At 41.3% G+C, this 19,819-nt stretch overlaps 1 protein-coding gene across 25 annotated transcripts in view; it reads right to left on the minus strand.

The window, feature by feature from the left end:
- Positions 1 to 19,819, minus strand: part of SOX5 (SRY-box transcription factor 5) — a 1,100,247-nt gene that overhangs the window by 31,120 nt on the left and 1,049,308 nt on the right. For all 25 annotated transcript variants that reach the window (XM_089304672.1, XM_089304666.1, XM_070049491.2 and 22 more), the window contains 2 exons: positions 16,104 to 16,281; positions 3,429 to 3,574 (listed from right to left, as the gene is read on the minus strand). In XM_089304672.1, the coding sequence (XP_089160798.1) occupies positions 3,429 to 3,574; positions 16,104 to 16,281 (324 nt within the window). The remainder of the gene's footprint in view (positions 1 to 3,428; positions 3,575 to 16,103; positions 16,282 to 19,819) is intronic.

Here is a 19,819-nt window from a genome sequence, read left to right on the forward strand (position 1 = left end):
TGAATGGCTTACTTTCTCTACCCCTAACACTAAGATTGGTGCTATGTGTTATCTGTAATAGAGCTATGTGGCAAAAGATACTGTTATTTGAATATACAATCAGTCTATAATTAACCAGAGATGACAATTATAAATAACACTGTCCCAGAGTTTCCAAGAAACCTGACACACACAGTTCTTGGGTATGTTGAAACACTTCCAAGAAAAGTAAAGAAGTGAAAAATCTCTTACAAGTCTTCAATTAAAATGTGTTTCAGTAAAAATGACTTTCATGATGTGTTTTTGGTACATATCACTGCAAAAACATTTGTCCCTATCTTCGCACCTCTAATTGTTTTAACCGTCCAATTAGAGCTTTTCAGATTGAAGACCTTCTAGTTGGGACAACCTTGTTAGCTCTGTGAGGGGTAAAGGAAAGCTAAAGTGCATGAGGTTTCTGTACCCAAGAAAACTGATCTCCACTCCAGCAGTCCAGTTACCTGCATCCAAATCATGGTATCTCTCGTCTTCTAGACTCATGGAAGCACCACATTGCATTAATTATTTTTCCCTGTTCCTTTATTCTGTTTCTTTCCATCTTTCTGCTTTCTCTCTCCCCACTCCTTAATATTCCAAATATTTTATGGGTTTAGGGAGTTAGGGGTATTATTTTAGATAGAAAAATGTCCTTCCTCTGGGGTTCAAATGATATTATATCCAAGACAGATGAGGAACTTGTCATAGACTGTTTGTGGATATATCTACTTTGTCAACTCAGGTAAATAACTGATCTGATATGCTACATATACGGGGCCTTTATTCACCTCCTGCAGGTGGGCTAACACATGCAGATATATGAAATAATTTGCTCTACACTTGAAGTCACTTAGAGGCAACAGCCACATTTTCTAATATGGTTTTATCTAATCCAGGACCCAGCACAGTCCTAAATCCATAGTGGGTGCCGTTGTTGAATAACTGTGGACTAAAATATACAAACATGACATTTCTTATTCCTGAGATTTATACACAGAGACTCCAGCTAGTTCAGCAGGAAAAGACAACCACAAACTACACTACTACCTGCTCCAAAGCGTCAATGACTTGTTCTTTCTCAGGTGCCACTAATACCCTAAGGGATGAGCTATTTCAGATCATTCAGGTGTGAAGGTTTACTTAGGAGTCCGTCATTCTGTTACAATAATGGATCTGCTTCATTTTCAGAATGTAATATTTTCACTTAAAAACCCATAAAAATATGAGACTATATCAAGATGTAACTCCACTGCACTGAAAGTGCATGGTGAAGAGATGCGGGAAGCATCAACTTCTGGAGAATAGAGACATCTTAATTGGCCGACAGGCTTTGGCAGGTATTACTCCAAAGAGAGATTTTTTTTTTTAAAAGCGAAAGAAAAAAGAGAAGCAACAGCTACCAACAGAGGCAACTGTCACTCCTCCAACCCAAACAGCAGGTGCTAATCAGAGAAATAAAGTACGAAGTGGAGGTGGAACAAGACAAGGAGATAAGGTCTCCAAACAATGGGCGAGTACAGAATACAGTGAATGCAGATGGCTCCACTCCTGTTACTTATTCAAAAGGCTGTGCAGAGTCACTGGAGCCAGCCCAGTCATGTGTTAGAACAACAGCTGATCTGTATTAGGGAAGATTAACTCAGAGTGCCATGGTGGAGGGCCCAGGATTATTCTATGTACTTCCATTGCCTTACAAGCCGTCAGCACAATTATTGCCCTCCGATGTGAATGACTGATCTGTAACCACAGCTAAACAGCATGCTGCTTAGGGGCCTAGGAGCTTCATGAAGATGAATTTCCATACCATCAAAGTGCTTTTAATGGGCTCCCTGATCCAACCACAAGGCCTGTTTTGCAAGTATATAGAACTCAGGATGAAGGCTTCCTGTCCAAAAGGATTTGGTCGGTTGTCACTTGACAATTCCCAGCCAGCACAGGGGAGGAGAAGGGGGGAGATAGGTAGAGTTGTCTCTGCTTTGGAGGATTAAAAAAAGAGAGAGAGAGAGAGTACAGATGCTTGCTGAATGCAACCAACTGCTGTATCCACAGCTGAATTCAATGCGCTTAACAAATAACGGCAATTTAGCTATGCTTGCGAGGAATAGCTTGAGTCACTTTGCATTAGCATCTGGCTGAGTGTTAAACTCATTTCTACATGGGGAGCACAGAAAAGGAATTTCTGTTCAAGCATCCTTTCAAGATTGTTTAAATATTTGAATATAAATTCCTTTATGCTTGCTATCATTCCTTCTTAGAGCTGTCACTTTGCTTCTCCCCTTCCCTTCTGGTGCTTAGCTATACAAATGTTGTGCCCTGCTCAGAGCATGGATGTCTCACTTCTTATGTGCTAGGACTGCACTGGATGTATCCTGACCCACGCTTCGCTCTCCCCTCTGGAGACCAAACAGAATTGATACTGTTTCTCCATCCTAAGTTTGTCACCGTGTTAGGAACAGAGAAAAAGTGGTTGTGACAGGACCCCACCCCCTCAACATTTCACCTGCATTATGCTTCACTCGGATGATACATCCAGTCCCCTAGAAAACCCAGGACACCAGAAAGCCATCCAAATTAGCAATCTGCTGATTTTGGACAATTCTATTGGACTCATAAGCGTCCAGTGATAATTAGCTTTCAAGTTATTACTAAGTGGCCCATTTTTCTGTCTTGTCTACTTTATATCCTTGTAAATATGATTGTATAAAGGGGTTTCGTGACACTGAACATTGCCATTTGAAACGTATCAAACATCACCAAGAGCAGTACATCATTCTGAGCATTCCATAAAAACTCATATTTTTCTGAACAAAAAACAATGTATGCTTAGACAAAGCACCTTGAAATAATTACATCTCGGACAAATTCACAAGTTTTCCCAGCTTTCGGTGTAACACATAACGTCAAAGTTTTCAAAAGATAGTTTCATGATCAAGTCGAATTTTCCAATTGTGCAGTCACCAAACACTTGACAGTGCTCTTTTGCATTGGAAACATATTATGACAGGCTCAGCTTCCTAAATACTTAGAATATGAGCATGGGTATCATCCAAGCTTATGCTGATTAAAGAAGATTCAGCAGTTTCAAATCCAGCTCATCCCCAAATACAAGTTAAGCATCTCGGTAAAGCGAAACTTTCACTCACGGAGGTTTCAAGTGCCATTTCATTTTAATACAAACCGGAGGCATAAAGAGGGATATTAATTGTCAATAAGGTTTGGAGATGGGCAAGAGAATTAGAAGTCTTCTCATTTCCAGATGGTTTTGATTATCATAGACATGAGGACTTCTGTGTTGACAGAGGGCACAGAGGGAGGGAGAACCGTCGTCCTTAAGAAGATGAGAAGATACAAAGAAAAGCATTCAGGCAATTTAATTCAGTGTTCCTGGAAGGTAGATTATTTGATGAACTAACCTTTTCTGCTCGGCAGTTATTGAGACCCAAGCTATTCACAACAGCCACTTTCCCATCAAGCACCTGCTGTTCCCGCCGAAGTTGCTCCTTCATCTGCCGAGCCTCTTGGATAGCCTTGGTGACAGCATCATGGTCATTTAAATAACCTGGAAATGGGACAGATTCAAGGATATGTTCTGTACAGATGCATGGAGAGGCTAATCTTTAACCACAACAATCACTTCTGTTTTGGGTAATGGCTAGGATCTACCATGCAGTAATTTCTCCATGGAATTTGTCTAAAAGAAATGAATGAATAATTGATAATGCCAATTTAGAGTCAGACATGAACTGGACGCCAAACATCTGTAACAAAGGCATAATGTTTAAGTGAAATATGGTTGATTCTAAATATTTGGGAAGAAGCTTAACGTTTAATTTGTATGTAAACCTTTTAGTTCCCATCTGAATATTCCGTAGTGCAGAAATAAAAACTATCCTTAGGTTTCCCCCCCCTCCCCCAGGCAAAGAACTTCTGAATGTTAACATAGGATCTAGGTATTGCTAATTATCACTATAATTACTGAATCTCTCAAAATAGTACAACAATCAACTGTGTACAACACTACTAGGTTTGTTATTTTTACAGAAAGAACAAATTACTATTAACTGACTGAAAAAAGAACATTTTCTCCCTAAATCCATTTCTGGTGAAATAAACCACAGGTGGCAGTGGTTTGCTATGGATATAAACTTGTAATAGTTGAGAGGCTAAATTTTAAGCACAGAATATAGCCAAGCACCTGTAATTGTTTGACAAGAACTTGCGACTACTGTTAACTACAGTCACACTTAATTCACACGCTTCACAACATGGTCACGTGACCACCTTGTGTCTGCAGCCCCACAAGCCAGAGTGAGTAAAACCCATTACCAAAATACTTCTTTTTTTAAAGAGTAACAGGTCCAAGGAGTAAAATTAATTTGGTATTTAATGTTAACCTTCCCACTGGCCATTTATCTATTTAGTGCACATTATCATGATGGTCTGCATAACCCTAGGGTAGAAAACTAACAGGAAATGAGTCTTTTGCAAATATTCAAAGGAAAGCTAATGTCTCATCTTTCTCTCTCCCTATCTTTTAACTGGGGCATAAAATGGCATAAAATGAATCTGTAATATGAAATTGCCCAGAAAAGGGACTTGTTTGTGACATGAGGCTAAATCTACCCAGATCCATTGGTGAATTGTGACAGATGGAGGGACTGTGAGACAGAAGGCAGGCACTAATCACACATAAAATGACCGGCTTGCCTCAACATGTTCCATGGATTCCAGCAAACTTTACACCCTAATCCATTTTTAGAACAAAAAACATCTGGGCCATAAATCCTCTAATCTGCCAAAACACGCTATTAAATCCCATGATTTGTTGAAAAACACTAAGATTAAAGAAAGGAAATATAAAATGGCTAACTGCCGTGTTAGGAAAGTGTTATTAATACTCTTTCTTTGTCTCAATTATGAATGTTCTGGTACTAAAGAGCCTTGTCTAATCACGTCAGATTACACATCCTCGTTGTATTGCTAGACTCTTCTATCTGATCTGCTGATTGCCAAAAAACATAGCGTATTTTCTTGCCGCTTAAACATTTCTATTGAAGAAACCGATGTCAGATTAGTGTAGCGCCTCAGTGCTGGAAGATTTCCAAATGATCCGTGCCCTTCCCCCCTCTTACTACACAAGGACTAGACCTGGTCCTCTGCTCTCTTCCAGGTAGAAAGGGAGGTTCCAGTTGAGCTGAGCTGACAGGGAGGGGGAACCTGGACAGTTAATATTATTGTGCCTTCCAGAGCTAACTCACTAGAACTTATGCAAAGAACAAAGTACCTCTGCTGATTATAAACACAATGTGCACTAGGACCAACTATTTAGACCTGGGACAGATCTTTAGGGTTAGTATTTTTACTATAAGATGGTTGCATTTCACCCTATGTTGTCCTCTACATTCCAACTTGGCTCTCCATAACAACTTTCTCAAGAAGCATGTCTTGAACTTACTCTGTTCATGAACAATATTTTTCTAGAAACAAAGATAGCTCATATGACCATGATGATCTTGGTACACTCCTTCAGTAAGGTCTTAAGAGGGATCAGCCTTGGGGCCAGCGCTGTGGCTCAGCGGGTTAACACCCTGGCCTGAAGCACTGGCATCCCATATGCGCGCCAGTTCTAGTCTTGGCTGCCCGTCTTCTGATCCAGCTCTCTGCTGTGGACTGGGATAGCAGAAGATGGCCCAAGTCCTTGGGCCCCTGCACCCACGTGGGAGACCTGGAGGAAGCTCCTGGCTCCTGGCTTTGGATCAGCACAGCTCCAGCCATTGTGTCCATCTGGGGAGTGAACCAGTGGATGGAAGACCTCTCTCTCTGTCTCTACCTCTCTCTGTAACTCTGTCTTTCAAATAAAATAAAATAAATCTTTTTTAAAAAAAAAGAAGGTTCAGCCTTGATTTTCCTATCCTCTGACCTACAATCATGCATTTTGCAGTCTGTCTTGTTTCTAGGTAGTCTATTTAGCATTTCCATAGCACAGATACATTGAAATGGATTGGCCCATGTTGTTGAAGAAAACACAAATTCTTTATACTTTTTAGGGACTGCCAAGATAACACTGTGTAGAAAAAAATAATTAATACAGATGCAACAGGAATGTAAATTATTATGGAGGAGAATAACTGGCAGACTGCTGTTCTGTGAAGGCTATTTAAATTCTGAGGCATCTGTGTGTAGATGGAAAGAGGTGTTCACTTTAAAAAAAACATTTTTGCTTCTGGAGACACTTGACTTTGAGCCATAGTATGGTCTGGAATTCTTTTTTTTTTTTTTTTTTTTTTTGACAGGCAGAGTTAGACAGTGAGAGAGAGAGAGAGAGAGAGACAGAGCTAAAGGTCTTCCTTCCATTCGTTCACCCCCCAAAGTGGCCGCTACGGCCAGTGCCTTGCGGCCGGTGCGCTGCGCTGATCCGAAGCCAGGAAGCAGGTGCCTGCTCCTGGTCTCCCATGGGGTGCAGGGCCCATGGACCTGGGCTATCGTCCACTGCCTTCCTGGGCCACAGCAGAGAGCTGGAGTGGAAGAGGAGCAACTGGGACAGAATCCGGCGCCCCGACCAGGACTAGGACGTGGGGTGCCAGTGCCACAGACGGAGGATTAGCCAAGTGAGCCGTGGTGCCGGCCTGGTATGTAATTCTAACGTTAGCATTCGCTATGTTAAATCATAAGGCGATTTATGCATTACAGAGTTCATTCCTAACAGGGTGGTTTGCTGGTTCTCTATATTTTGTTCTCACCATGATCACAAATCCCTATCCTTTCTGACACTCAGCAAATGGTCTTAGCCTCAGATGTTGCAAAGACCAATGAAACTAAACTCTCACCTTCCTGCTCCCAACCCAGTCCCTACCCTCTGCTGGATCTAAATATCCATTGGCAACCATTTGACCATTTCCTCCTTCTCTTTGAATGGAAATGGTGTTCTGACTTTCCATCAAGGCAAATCCCCTAAATTCCTATTCTACATTTTTATTCCTAGAAGGAGAGGTCAATCTCCTTCTCATGTCTATCACCCACCAGATCTTCTCTACCATCTCCTCCACTTGCACCTCTAAGTACATAACAAGCTTTCTCTCCGCTCAGTTTTGCCTTCTTTGTTTGTCTTTTTGTATTTTCTAAGTCCGACTGCTCAAAGACACTTTATCTCACACTCTCTCGTTCCCTTCTAACTTTCCAATTTGCACAGCACTCTTGTTTCTGCTGCCCTTGGTCTTCTGGTTGCCAATCTAAGCGATACTTTGCATCGCCTGCAGGAAGACAGCACTGTGCAGGCTGTCATTATGGTAATCTCCTCCTTTCTTGTTTCTTCTTTCTTCCCTCCTGTATCTTCTTGTCCCTCCCTGTGATCCTTTCTCCACCTGAGATTTTGGTCTGAGGTTCCGATCATCAGAAAAAGTATATGATCCGGAGTCAGCAAGGAAAGTTGCTCTATCTTTCCAAGTCTTAATTGTCTTAGTGACTACATGGAGGTAACACTCACTAGATAACACAAATGTTGTCAAGTTTAAATGAGTTAACAAAGTAATTTAGCATGATAAATGGCCCGTGAGTGTTATTCATTAACTGTCACTTTACAAAGTAGAATAGAGAAGTAAGTTGAACTTGGGGACTGGATTCAGACTGGATTACAGATATGATTCTACTTCTTGGAAAGTCTGATACTTGGCAAACTGTAACATGTAATCTAAGTAGCCACTTCCCTCAACTGTAAAGTAAACGTAAGGTTGCTGAAAGAATTAAATGAAATGATGTGTGTGGAGTGGAAGAGAGCATTTGGTATTTGAAGAGGCAGTAAGATTTTCTAACACTCTGCTTTTCCCTATAGGCTCCCTCTCATCACTTTGCTGCCTAGCTTGGACCATTACGATGAAATGTGAGAAGGGAGACTGTCATCTTCTGGTTGGTATTGAGATTCAATGAAATGGGGTTGACCCAATGGAATCTGAAGAGAACCAAAATATTCACTGGATACTTTTTACTCTGCCTTCAATTACACACAACAGTGCCTCTAAAGGCAGTATCAGGAGTAACTATGCATGTAGAAGAACTTCTACATGTAGTAATAGTAAGCAAATGAGATGGCAAAGGACAATATGCCTGCCAGTTAACACCCTAAATGAAATTTGAGAAGCAGGGGTTAGGAATCAATACTCTAATTTGTAAGGCTATGTAACTGGTTAAATTTACCCCAAATTGATGTTTAATGCACTAATGTATCTTATTAACCATTAGCAAAATAATTCTCAATTTTCCATTTTTTAAAAGCCCTTTATATATATTTTCAGGGGCAGTAAAATGAGTGACAAATTGGAAATTCCAATTTTAGAATAAATTCTAGAGGGAAAGAACTAATAAAGGCCTTCACACAAGGAAAGAAAATAAATAGGAAGCTACCCATAATGATTTAAGTCTACCCAACAACTATATCCAAGTTCGAACTCCCATTATCTATGAATATGACCTTAATTAGGGTCACACAGGATCTCTGATGAAGCACTTGGGGAACTTGAGCTAAGGTCACCTGCATCTAGGACTTTTCCCTAAATCCAGTGCCTACTGCCCTTTGGGGAGAAAGGAGGAAAAGAGCTTTGACACACAGAGACAAGAGAAGAAGGCTATGTGGTCACAGAGGCAAAGACTGGAGTGTTGCATCTATAAACAAGGAACACCTAGGATTGCCAGGAGACACCAAGAATCAGGCAAGAGGCATCAAGCAGCTTGTCTCGCAGGACCTCCAGAAGGAACTAACTCTGATGACGCCTTGCCTTCAGACTTCTGGTCTCCGGAACAGTGAAAGAACACATTTTTGTTTTATGTCACTCACTTTATGATAATTGTTTGTTACCTGCAGCCTCAGGAAACCATTATACCACGCTTGGACTTAAATGTACCCCTGAGGATTGATGGGGGATTCCAAGGACTGTAAAGTAACTATCGCTTGCTTCTAACCCTTCCTGATTTCTAGACACACATCTGTCTACTAAGCTGCTCTACTTGAATGTCTCTTGACTACCTGTAATGCAGCATGTCTAGCACAGAATTCATTGTCTTCCCACTGCCTCTGTCTGCCCTTTCTACATTCCACAGAACTCCTCACTTGCCCATTCAGTCACTTGGGAGTCATCTCAGATTTCTCAGAGACAAAAGGCAGCCATGCTTGGACAAGTTTTGCCTCCTTCTCAGTTCTCAAATTTGCTTCTCCATCCCCTTGGTCTCTGCTTTCACTAAAGCTACCTTCTATCTCACTTGGCTAACGCCTTTCCCTCCTACTTGATCTCTCTATGTTTAGGCTTACAATTGAATTGTTCTCCCACTCCACTTCCAGATAAAGCATCCCAAAATATATAAGAATAAATAAATACAATAAAAGGAATTTGGATGTCAAAATCCCTGATTACTAAAACTATGTCTTTGTATTGCAGTTCTTACAGGAGCATTTCATAAAATAATGATCCGTAACACCTAACACAAAAATCATCCCATGCCCAAGTAAGTGTAGGAGATAAGTGAGATTAAAATGACTTCCTTACTGCATGAGTTTTGAACACCTTGGATTTGTTCATGTGCACTGTGATTCTTCAAAAGATAACAACAGTCTACAGCCTTTCCCAAATACACTGACACTTTGGAGATTCTTCAGTGTTCCCCCAAAACACATCACTCTGGGATATGTTCCAAATCCTTTAGCATATCCTGCAAGCTTCTTCAGGATATCAACTCTGCTTCTCCTTCCCGCACCCCCTCCTGACAATCTCATGCAAACCCTGAGTTTAAACTGCACAGTGCTTTTTCTCTGTTCAAGGTCAGACCTTTCTCCTCTCACTCCACTCCTGTCTTCCAGGCTCTGCGTTTGTGCCGAGGTGGCCTCTCTTTCTGGTGTGTGTAGGAATTTATTCTAACATTACCCCCTTCTGTGAGGACTTAGCTGACATACCCCAGACATGCTCGTTGGCAAGATCAGTACTTCTGGTTTTTATGCTCCTTTGAAACCTCACAAATGCTTTACTGTTATGTTGTCTTGCATTTTCCTAAGGTTGCCTTTCACATCTGTCTATGAGCTACTTGAGGACTTGCTTTTCTTCAGTCTTTATCCCTTTGGCCCAGGCCAGGGATAATGCCTATTTCAAAGTTGAAAGTATCTCTCTTTATAATTTCAAGTTCATTGATTATCTCTGTCTTCACATCAGTGGAAGCCTGTACCATATGGCAGATTTATTAAAATTCATGGAGTTAACAGATGATATCAAGGCAATATAAATTCTTATTAACTGCATATTTATTTTAAATAGAATTTTTTAGGTCCTTGTATAAGTACAGGCATAATGTGTTTCAAGTGATTTTCAACAAATATTAATTTTCTTCCTACTTTTAAAATCACTTATCATTAGTTATTTGCCATCTTGGTATGTAGCCATCTCTTCATTTGGGAAAGCTCATAAGAATTAGATAATAAATGTGAAAGCAATTTAATTTATAAACTGTACACAGCTATGCAAGGGTGAGAGTCTGGCTCCGTAGTTAAAATGCCAGTTAAGATATCCTCATCCTAGGTCAGAGTGCGTGGGTTCAAGTCTCAGCTCCACTCCCAGTTCCAGCTTCCTGATCCGGCAGATCCATGGAGGAAGCAGCTTATGACTCAGGAAGTGGATCCCTGCCGCTCAGCTGAGAGTCCTGCACGAGTTTCCAGCTTCCAGCTTGGGCCCTACCCAGACCCAGTCAGTGTGCGCATTTGGGGAGTGAACCAGTGCGCGTAAACCAGTACTCTGTCTGTATCTCTATCTCTTTACCTTTCATAAAAAAAGTTCCATCTAAATATTAATTGCTAGATATGGCTGAACAACATTTTTTTTAAAGATTTGTTTATTTGAAAGGCAGAGTTAGAGAGAGAGAGAGAGCTAGAGGCAGAGGCAGAGAGAGGCAGAGAGAGAGAGAGAGAGAGTGTGAGTGAGTCAGAGTCTTTCATCTGCTAGTTCACTTCCCATAATGGCTGCAAGAGCCATGGCTGGGGCAGGCCAAAGCCAGGAGCCAGGAGCTTCATCTGGGTGTCCCACGTGGGTACAAGGGCCCAAGCACTTGGACTACCTTCAGCGCTTTCTCAGGCATACTAGCAGGGAGCTGAATCAAAAGTGGAGCACCCAAGACTTGAACAGGCACCCATATGGGATGCTGGCTCTGCATATGGTGGCTTAACCTGCCGTGCCACAGTGCCGGCCCCTGGATGATAATCTTAACTTTCTTGATAACCCAAAGGTTTTTGATGAATTACAATATTCAAGTTCAGTCAACTACTCTCCTCTAAGATTTTCACATTAAAACCCTCAGAAAATTTTTCATTAAAAACTTAAACTGATGAAGCTCCAATTCCTCTGTCACCATATTTTAAATTAGAAACTTAGAGAAATAGGATACCAGTTCATGAACTTGGAAATATTTTCCTCCATTTCAGCTGGTTAATATGCATCTACAACAGGTGCTCAGGGGAAGGTTGACTTTCCATAAGCCTCTGAGGGAAGGAGGAGAAGGGTAAACATGAGAGCTTCCTGTTTGTTTCAGAGATACACAAGGGCAGACTGTAGGCTCCTACAGCCTCAGTCCAAGATGTTTCGTCTGCTTGTCCTCCAGGGTTGGCAGAATAAATGGCAGAGAGAAGCCATTGAGTTCCCTTTTGTTAACGGGATGAGAGAAAGGACAAATGGCTGGGAACAGCATCAAATGCTAAGAGGACAGCAAGAGGCAGCGACTGAAAAGGAAGGCCGCCGCCCAGAGAGCCTGCTGCAAGGCTCCCGCCCGGCTGGCTTCCAATCTCAGCAAGCTACTTGCTCTTCATGAATACTGGTATCCTGAAAACTGCACCAGAGCAAATACACACAGCCCCACGCAACTTCCTATTCTCTGACAGCAACTGACTTGAAATTCCTAGGTAGACACTTAGCCTCTTTATGTCTCTGGCCTTTACATATAAAGTAAGTCGTGACCAGATGCTGTGCTTATCTGCTCTAATTAAAGACCTATAATTCTAGAAGAGCGGTAGTGAGAAGATAGATGAAAAAATGCTTTGAACAAAAGTTAAAAGCATTACATGTATGGATAACACAGGCTGATAAGGTCTAAAAGGGAAAGACAACACCTAGTCCAAAGACTCTAAAATTATCCACCATTCTTCTGAACTACCCGTGCCTTTTAAGGATTCCTTTCTTTAGCGCTGCCTATCATTTGCGTACCATATCTAAAGCATTCTCTTAGAATACACTGTAATACTGGTCACCAACCTCAAAAAGTCAGTCTCTGTATTTGTAGCTAATAGATATATAGCAAAGAGCCCCATGTCATTAAGGATAACTGAAGTTATCTTTTGGTCCATGGTTTTCTGTGGTTTATTAATGGCATAACACATTAATTCTTCTTTCAGGGCTGACCTTTACAACGCCATTAATCCTCACAGCTTTTATCCAACTGCATTATTACTCATTACAGTTTCAGCTTTCAACATCTGCATTTGTTGAAAAGAGAAAAGTAAATTGTAGTGGCCTCAAATCCTTGAAAAATATAAGGGATGTGTATGTGGTAACAGGACTTTTCAGGAAAAAAAAAAAGAGATGTTTTATGTAGTGGAGAAAGTCATATGATAAATGTTTTTACACACATTCTTGGCTTTCTGAAATACTTTGTCATATTTAATCCTTGTGAATGTTGAAGTAAAAAAATCCACGTATGATAAAATGCATGTATTAGTTATCATAGTATTTAAATATTTCAGTGCTAGTTCTATTACAAAATTAGCTCATATATCAACACTGAGATATTTATGAACCTTTGTGTCTATTACGGAAGTGAGTCATTCTTGCCAAATAAAATATTTTCTCTTTTACATACTGGTACATAAAAGCTAATCTCATCTTGGCACCCAGTTAGGAAGCTGAGCAGAGTAACTGGGAGCTGGACCCTAAGGATGAAAAAGGAGAAGAGTACGTGGGCATCCCAAACCTTTTCAACTTCTGCAAACTTCAGTTTTCACTGCTTCCTGTGCTCATGCTGCTGTACCACCCCAAATTGAGTTCCTCTAACACACACGCTTGCATTCTACTTTGTGGAGATGACAGCATTTGAAATACACTCTCTGGCCTTTTTTTGTCCACTCTGTGTCCATCCTCTATTTCTGTGAATTTTTACTATTTTTTCTCTTCACTCCCTCCAGTCTCAGAATGCAAGAGGGAGCTCTTCTCCTTTCCAAGGCTAATCCTTTCTCTGCTCTCTTGTTCTTGGTATATTGTCATCCTGTACTACTTCATATTTATTCATTGCCCCCACTCGTTGTCCCCTTCCTCCCTGAAAAGGAATATAGATTTAAATTCCTGTTTCTAAAATCTGTTTCTATCCAGCCTTCTCAATACCAAACTTAAAAAAAGATTGCTCTATATCATCAACTGACCTTTCTTGTACTTAAAATCTTTGCAACTGGAAATCTGTTCAAGTCATCCTGCTAAAATCTCACTGTCAGGTTCTTCCTATCTGTGAACATCAGCTAAATCCTAAGGCTTTTCTTCATATTCTGTAACTTTCCTATAAAATGTGCCCACCATTACATAATCCCTCTCTTTGGAAATGTTTTGTTTTCCTGGGCTAGCATGATATCATCCTACCTTTATTCTTCTTCGAAGATACTCACTTACTCTTTGTTAGTTTCTCATGTGAAAAGGTGTGGTATGGGCTGGCACTGTGGCGTAGTGCACCATCCCATGTGGGTGCCATTTCGAGTCTTGACTGCTCTACTTCTGATCTAGCTCTCTGCTATGGCCTGGGAAAGCAGTAGAAGATGGCCCAAGCCCTTGGGCCCCTGCACCTGTGTGGGAGACCCAGAAGAAGCTCCTGGCTCCTGGTTTTGGATCCGCCGAAGGTCCAGCCACTGCAGCCATCTGGGGAGTGAACCAGAAGATGGAAGACCTCCCTCCCTCCCTCCCTCCCTCCCTCTCTCTCTCTCTCTTTCTCTCTCTCTTTGCCTTTCAAGTAATTAAATAAATCTTTAAAAAAAAAAAAAAAGGTATGGTAACTTTGAGATCTGTCTGAAGATGTTTCACTAATACCCTTAAGAGCTGGTGCCTAACTGCCTAACTGCCCCTTCCCTTGCGTTGGATTTCATGATTCCCTGAAAACAAAGAGAATCGCAGCACTGACTGTGGGACTTGGGAGAACAGGTCTTAGAAGGCACTGCGGCTTTATCTGCTCCATCTCTCTCTTGGATCAGTCGCTGTGGGGAAGTTTAGCTGTCACTCCTTGAACACCTTCAGTGTAGACCCATGTGGAAAAGCACTGAAGTGTCCAACCAAGAGCCACAGAAGGGAGTCATCTTGGCAATGCATCAGCCATCCCCAGTAAATCCTATAGATGACAGCAGCTCATGCTAATATCTTCCCTCACGCACATGTGAAATCCTAAGCCTGACCTAACCAGCTGAGCTGATCTTTGGAAACCATGAGTTAACAAACACTGGTTGTTTCAAGCTGCTAGGGTTTTGGTAAACTTTTTTTTAAGCAACATTTAACTAATACAACAGGTGGAAGCCATGGTTATTTCCTCCACTTCTTTCCAGATGCACTCTTTTCTGGTAAACTTACTTGTTCTCCTGGCTTCCGAAGCCTGAACAAGGAAAAATGTCCATCCCTAAGATTCTAGCATGTCTTTCACATATCAGACATCCACAGTTTCCTCATCCATTAGTCTGCTCTTCCTCTTTGTATTTCAAACCGAACATACTTCAATTTTTATATTTATGTCTTCTGCCAAATTTCATCCCATTCTGATCTTTCTCATAGTTAATGGAGACACAATTCCATTTCCTTCTTAAATTGGAAATCCTAGACTCCACTGTCTTCAACTTGACTCTTAGCAGTTTGGGGATAGGTGCTGCCAATTCTTCTTTAATAGTATCTCTTGAGTCATTTCTCTGCTTTATCATTGCTTATGCCTATCTCATATAACTTCTCCTTGCCTACACAAAAACAATGGTTTCCCTGATTCCAATATTTTTGTGTCACCAACACTATACTAAGATGAAACAGTGAAATTCCTCGGGAGAGTATGAAACCAGGTTCCAAATTCCACATGAGCCCTTCGGGTTAGTTCTGTTCACTTTCTACCATGTATTCTTACTATACTCTGGCAAGATCACGGCATTTCTCAAAAACAGGCTGTTTTATTCTGTATGGTTTTTTTATAGCACAGTATGCCTAAGAATGAATCTTTTCTTCAAAGCCCAGTCTGAATTAGGTTATCTCCACCTCAGTCTTTCTTGATCCTTCCCAAATAGAATGCAACACCCTCTTCTCCATGACTACAGGATTGAGCCCGTGCTCTGGAACAGTGCTTACTACTCCTGCTTCACACTAAAAATCACATAAGTTTCCCACGAGCCACCTGAAGGCTAGTCTATGCAGGGTGAGCAGTACTGTGTGCGAGTAACAAACATCAATAAATGGAGGTGTCAGTATTTACGGTGTAATTTATATATGCCAAAATGACTAAACTTTTCTCTCCTTGTGGAAATGTTTCTTAGTGTGGTTTACTCAAAGTAACAGCATGGAGAAGTGAAGGCATCCACTGTTTTGTAATACTTTCGGTACATTCATGCAATACTCAAACAGAATGGAATGCAATGGGCTTTATATCCTGACGAATTTTAGCTGATGCAGACAAAATGTATTTCATCATTAAGTATAGTTTTGGCCCATCAAAAAAAATCAAAATAAACACAAGGGATGGAAAAGGTAAGTCACCTAACAACAACATTCTAGAACCACTGCTGGCTATGATTAGGCACTGTGGCCTCTTCTCAAATTAATTAAATTAAAGATGTAAGTTATACTTATATACATAAGTAGTACAATTAGATTTTCAGGAGGACATTAAAAGTTGGACTTCGGCTTGATATTTCATTTGCATATTTAAAACAGACCTAGGTGTTTCTTCAAATTGAAACTCCCCTATCAAGCGGAAGCCATGCACAGGGTATGTGGGATATGCCATTAAAGACCATTTCATTCAATTCCCATAAACAGAAAATGAGCAAGAACAAAAGAAACAGAACTTACCTATTGTGCTAACTCTGGCTGAAGGACTAGCTAACGCTGCTGGGACAGAGGCTTTGAGGGGACCTGCCCCACTGTTTATTCTCAGAGCTGGCATATGGGGAGAGGTGGGTGATGTGGGCGATTTGCCATCAGAGGTCTTGGGTTTAGCTGATAGGTTCAGTGGCTGTGCCACTTCATCCTGCAATGATCATTAGAACATGAGCTGTGATAAGGAAAGGCTGATCAAAAATGTCTAGAAAAACACAGGAATACCCAGTCTGCCATTTCCCACCAAATTACTCTGCTAATCAGTGATCTCAACAAAAGATCTGAACCGGACAGCGTTGGGTCAGCTGTCAACATAATGTCACGTTCAGCTGCAAATCACAGAACCTCTTCTGTCTAAGACAAAGTACATGTACACTCAATTACCCACAGAAAAATCACAATTGATGTAACCCGTAACAAATCATCTAAAAAAGTTACTCTTTCCATTTTGATTGCGTGACATTACTTAGTTCCTACAAGACTGTGACATATACAGTTTTCTTTCTTTGTTTTGTTGAACCTCCCAAAACAGGGCCCTCTATACTCTGGCCCTTGGACAAATTATCTGGAACGTTCATGATGCAGGACTTAAAGCGCTGTGATCAGAAATGCTCTTCAAGTTGCATAAAAAACAAGAGAGTTTTCTTAGAAAATACTATTTTCTCCTAAGTTTCAGGGACATACTTGTAGAATGGCTCTAAAAATGGAAAGATATAAATTAACATGACCCTCAGGTATTTGCTTTTATGTATGCGACACTGTTTGAAATCCTTAGCAAACACGCTTTCAAAATCCAGATTTGCCTTCCAGAGTTTCCTGACATGCCACAGGTGGCAGGAGGATTTGTGTGTGATCAGTTCTGCACCACTAGTCACTTCCAGTGGTCCCACCCCTGAACGGGACAAAACATAGTCTTCATTCACTTTTATGCCTTTCAATATTCGCTCTTAGGGAATTTCCTAAGCAACATGTACAGGTGCAATACAACTCATGTTTCTATCACATTAGATAAGAATCCGACAATACGAACAACACACCCTTTTTTCTTCATTGCAGAAAAAGTATTTTCATTCCTTTCCTGTGCTCCCACACTGTCTGTACATGACCGTTCACATTATATACAGTTTCACATAGGTATTAATATGGGATGAAAATCTAGTTTCCACTTAGTTACTATTTCACGAGTTGAAAACATAAATTATCTAAAATAGCAGAGAGCATCTTGTTGAAGACAGAAGAGTTTTTAATAAAATGGGATGATTCAGTGTCATGGAAACATATGTTAATGAAGGGATATATCAAAATTGCAGGAACACATTTACCAAGAAATCATAGAAATAAGTAACTTTACAAAAGTGGTAAAGGTCATATTTTAGGTGGTCTATTATTACTAGATTATTATTCAACTTTGTGGTTAGCTGCGCTTAAGGAAACAAATGAACAGACTAGGAAAACTTGCTCTTGTAATTTTTTTTTCAGTTCTGTTTTCAGAGAAAAGCACAGTTATTTGAAAATAGATGAGATAATTCAAATTGGCAATCTGGTATCATGTGAGATACATCATAAATTAATGGTCATTCTGCCAAATTTATATTGACTCATAGAATGTTGGTAGGCAGTGAAATAGGATAATTCCATGACTGACTCAATATATAATTTTGAGTTTACTCTAGCATTTAAAAAAAACTATAGGAGCAAAATTATTCCTAAATTGCTCAATTTGAAACATTTTTTGTTGAGCTCTTAGCCATAATCTGTATGTATGATGCCATGTTTGGCAGAAACCCAGAAGTTTTCTGTCCTTTTTCTGTGTTCCAGTATGAATGGGTAGTCCATGGACTAGCACTGTCAGCACCACATGGGAGCTTGTTAGAAAGGCAAATTCTCTTTCACAGAAGCTTTAGCGATGGGTTCTAGAACAAGTGTTGTAGACAGCATTCAATGAGGTACACTAAAATTTGAGAGCCACTGCCTTACACAAGAAAAATACAAAGGGAGATTATTAGTTTTTTAAAAAAAGTTTTATCTATTTGAAAGGTAGAGTGAGAGAAACACACACACAAGAGAGAGAGAGATGGAGGGAGAGAGGGAAGGAGGGAGGGAGGGAGGGAGGGGGAGAGGGAGAGGGAAAAGGAGAGGGAGAGAAATCTCCTACCCACAGGTTCACTCCTCTAATGTGTACAACAATCTGAGCTAAGAAAGACCAAAGCCAGGAACCTAGAATTGTATTTGGGTCTCAGATGTGGGACCCTACTATTTCAGCCATCACCTGCTATCTCCTAGGGTATGCATTAGCAGGAAGCCAAATGAGAAGCAGAGCAGGGACTCAAATCTACACACACTGGGGAAGCAGGTGTCTCAAGTGGTGTCTCAACTATGCATCTAATGCCTGTCCCTTAAGCAAATTTTATTAGGCATCAAAATCCTTTAAAGACATTCTTCAAATTAAATATATGACATACGGGGGCCCTGTATTGTGGCATAGCGGGTAAAACTGCCCTCAGTGTCCGTACCCCATATGGGCACTAGTTTGTGTCCTGCCTGCTCTGCTTCCAATCCAATTCCTTGCTAATGGCTTGGGAAAATCAGGAAAAGATGGCCCAACTGTTTGGGCCCTGCCACCCATGTGGGAGACATGAAGTAGCTCCTGGCCCCTGGCCCCTGGCCCCTGGCTCTGGCCATTGTGGCCATTTGGAGAGTGAACCAGTGGATGGAAAAATCTCTCTTCTCTCTGTGTTTCCCTCTGCCTTTCAAATAACACACACACACACACACACACACACACGTGAATGACATAAACCTCCTCAGGGTCAGGGAGTAGGGGGCAAGCAGGCATGGTAGCAAAGCAGGATAAGCAACTGCTTGTGCCCAACTCCCATATTAGAGTCCCAGCTACTCTGCTTCCAAACCAGCTTCCTGTTAATGGATCTGAGAGGCATCAGATCAAGTTCCCTGCCATCCATGTGGGAAACCTGGGTGGAGTTCCTGGCTCTTGGCTTCAGTCTCGCCCAGCTCTGCTGTGGCTGGCACTTGAACAGCAAGCCAGTAGATGGAAGATCCATTTTCTCGTCTCACCCTCTTAGTCACTCTGCTTTTCAAGTAAATAAATAGTCTTTAAAAAAATTAATAAAAAGACTGGAGTTGGGCATACCATATACTAGTATTAATGTGTACTTCAAATGCTACTGAGATTCAGTAGGGCAATAGGATTAGAATCCAGATCTTCTCCCTTTCTATTAAAACTAAATATGTTGACTGTCCTGTAGGGACTCTCTTGACCAGTTATTATTTTGCAGTGGTAAATAATTCAGACGTTTCCCCCCCACCACATGTCATAGCTGCTGACTACATTCTGTGTGGAACGACCGGTCCCTGATGTGACAGCCCTAGAGCCTCCTTTCCCAGCATCACAACTCTTGTAAACGTGCTGCAGGTGCCTGGGAGAAATTAAAGGAAGCTGGTCCACTTAACCATGCAAGAATACCAAAGAGGGGCCGGCGCTGCGGCTCACTAGGCTAATCCTCCACCTTGTGGTGCTGGCACACCGGGTTCTAGTCCCGGTCAGGGCGCCGGATTCTGTCCCGGTTGCCCCTCTTCCAGGCCAGCTCTCTGCTGTGGCCAGGGAGTGCAGTGGAGGATGGCCCAGGTGCTTGGGCCCAGCACCCCATGGGAGACCAGGATAAGTACCT

The sequence above is a fragment of the Oryctolagus cuniculus genome, chromosome 9 (assembly GCF_051225735.1).
Source record: "Oryctolagus cuniculus isolate XC-2025 breed Fujian yellow rabbit chromosome 9, ASM5122573v1, whole genome shotgun sequence".
Lineage (NCBI taxonomy): Eukaryota > Metazoa > Chordata > Mammalia > Lagomorpha > Leporidae > Oryctolagus > Oryctolagus cuniculus.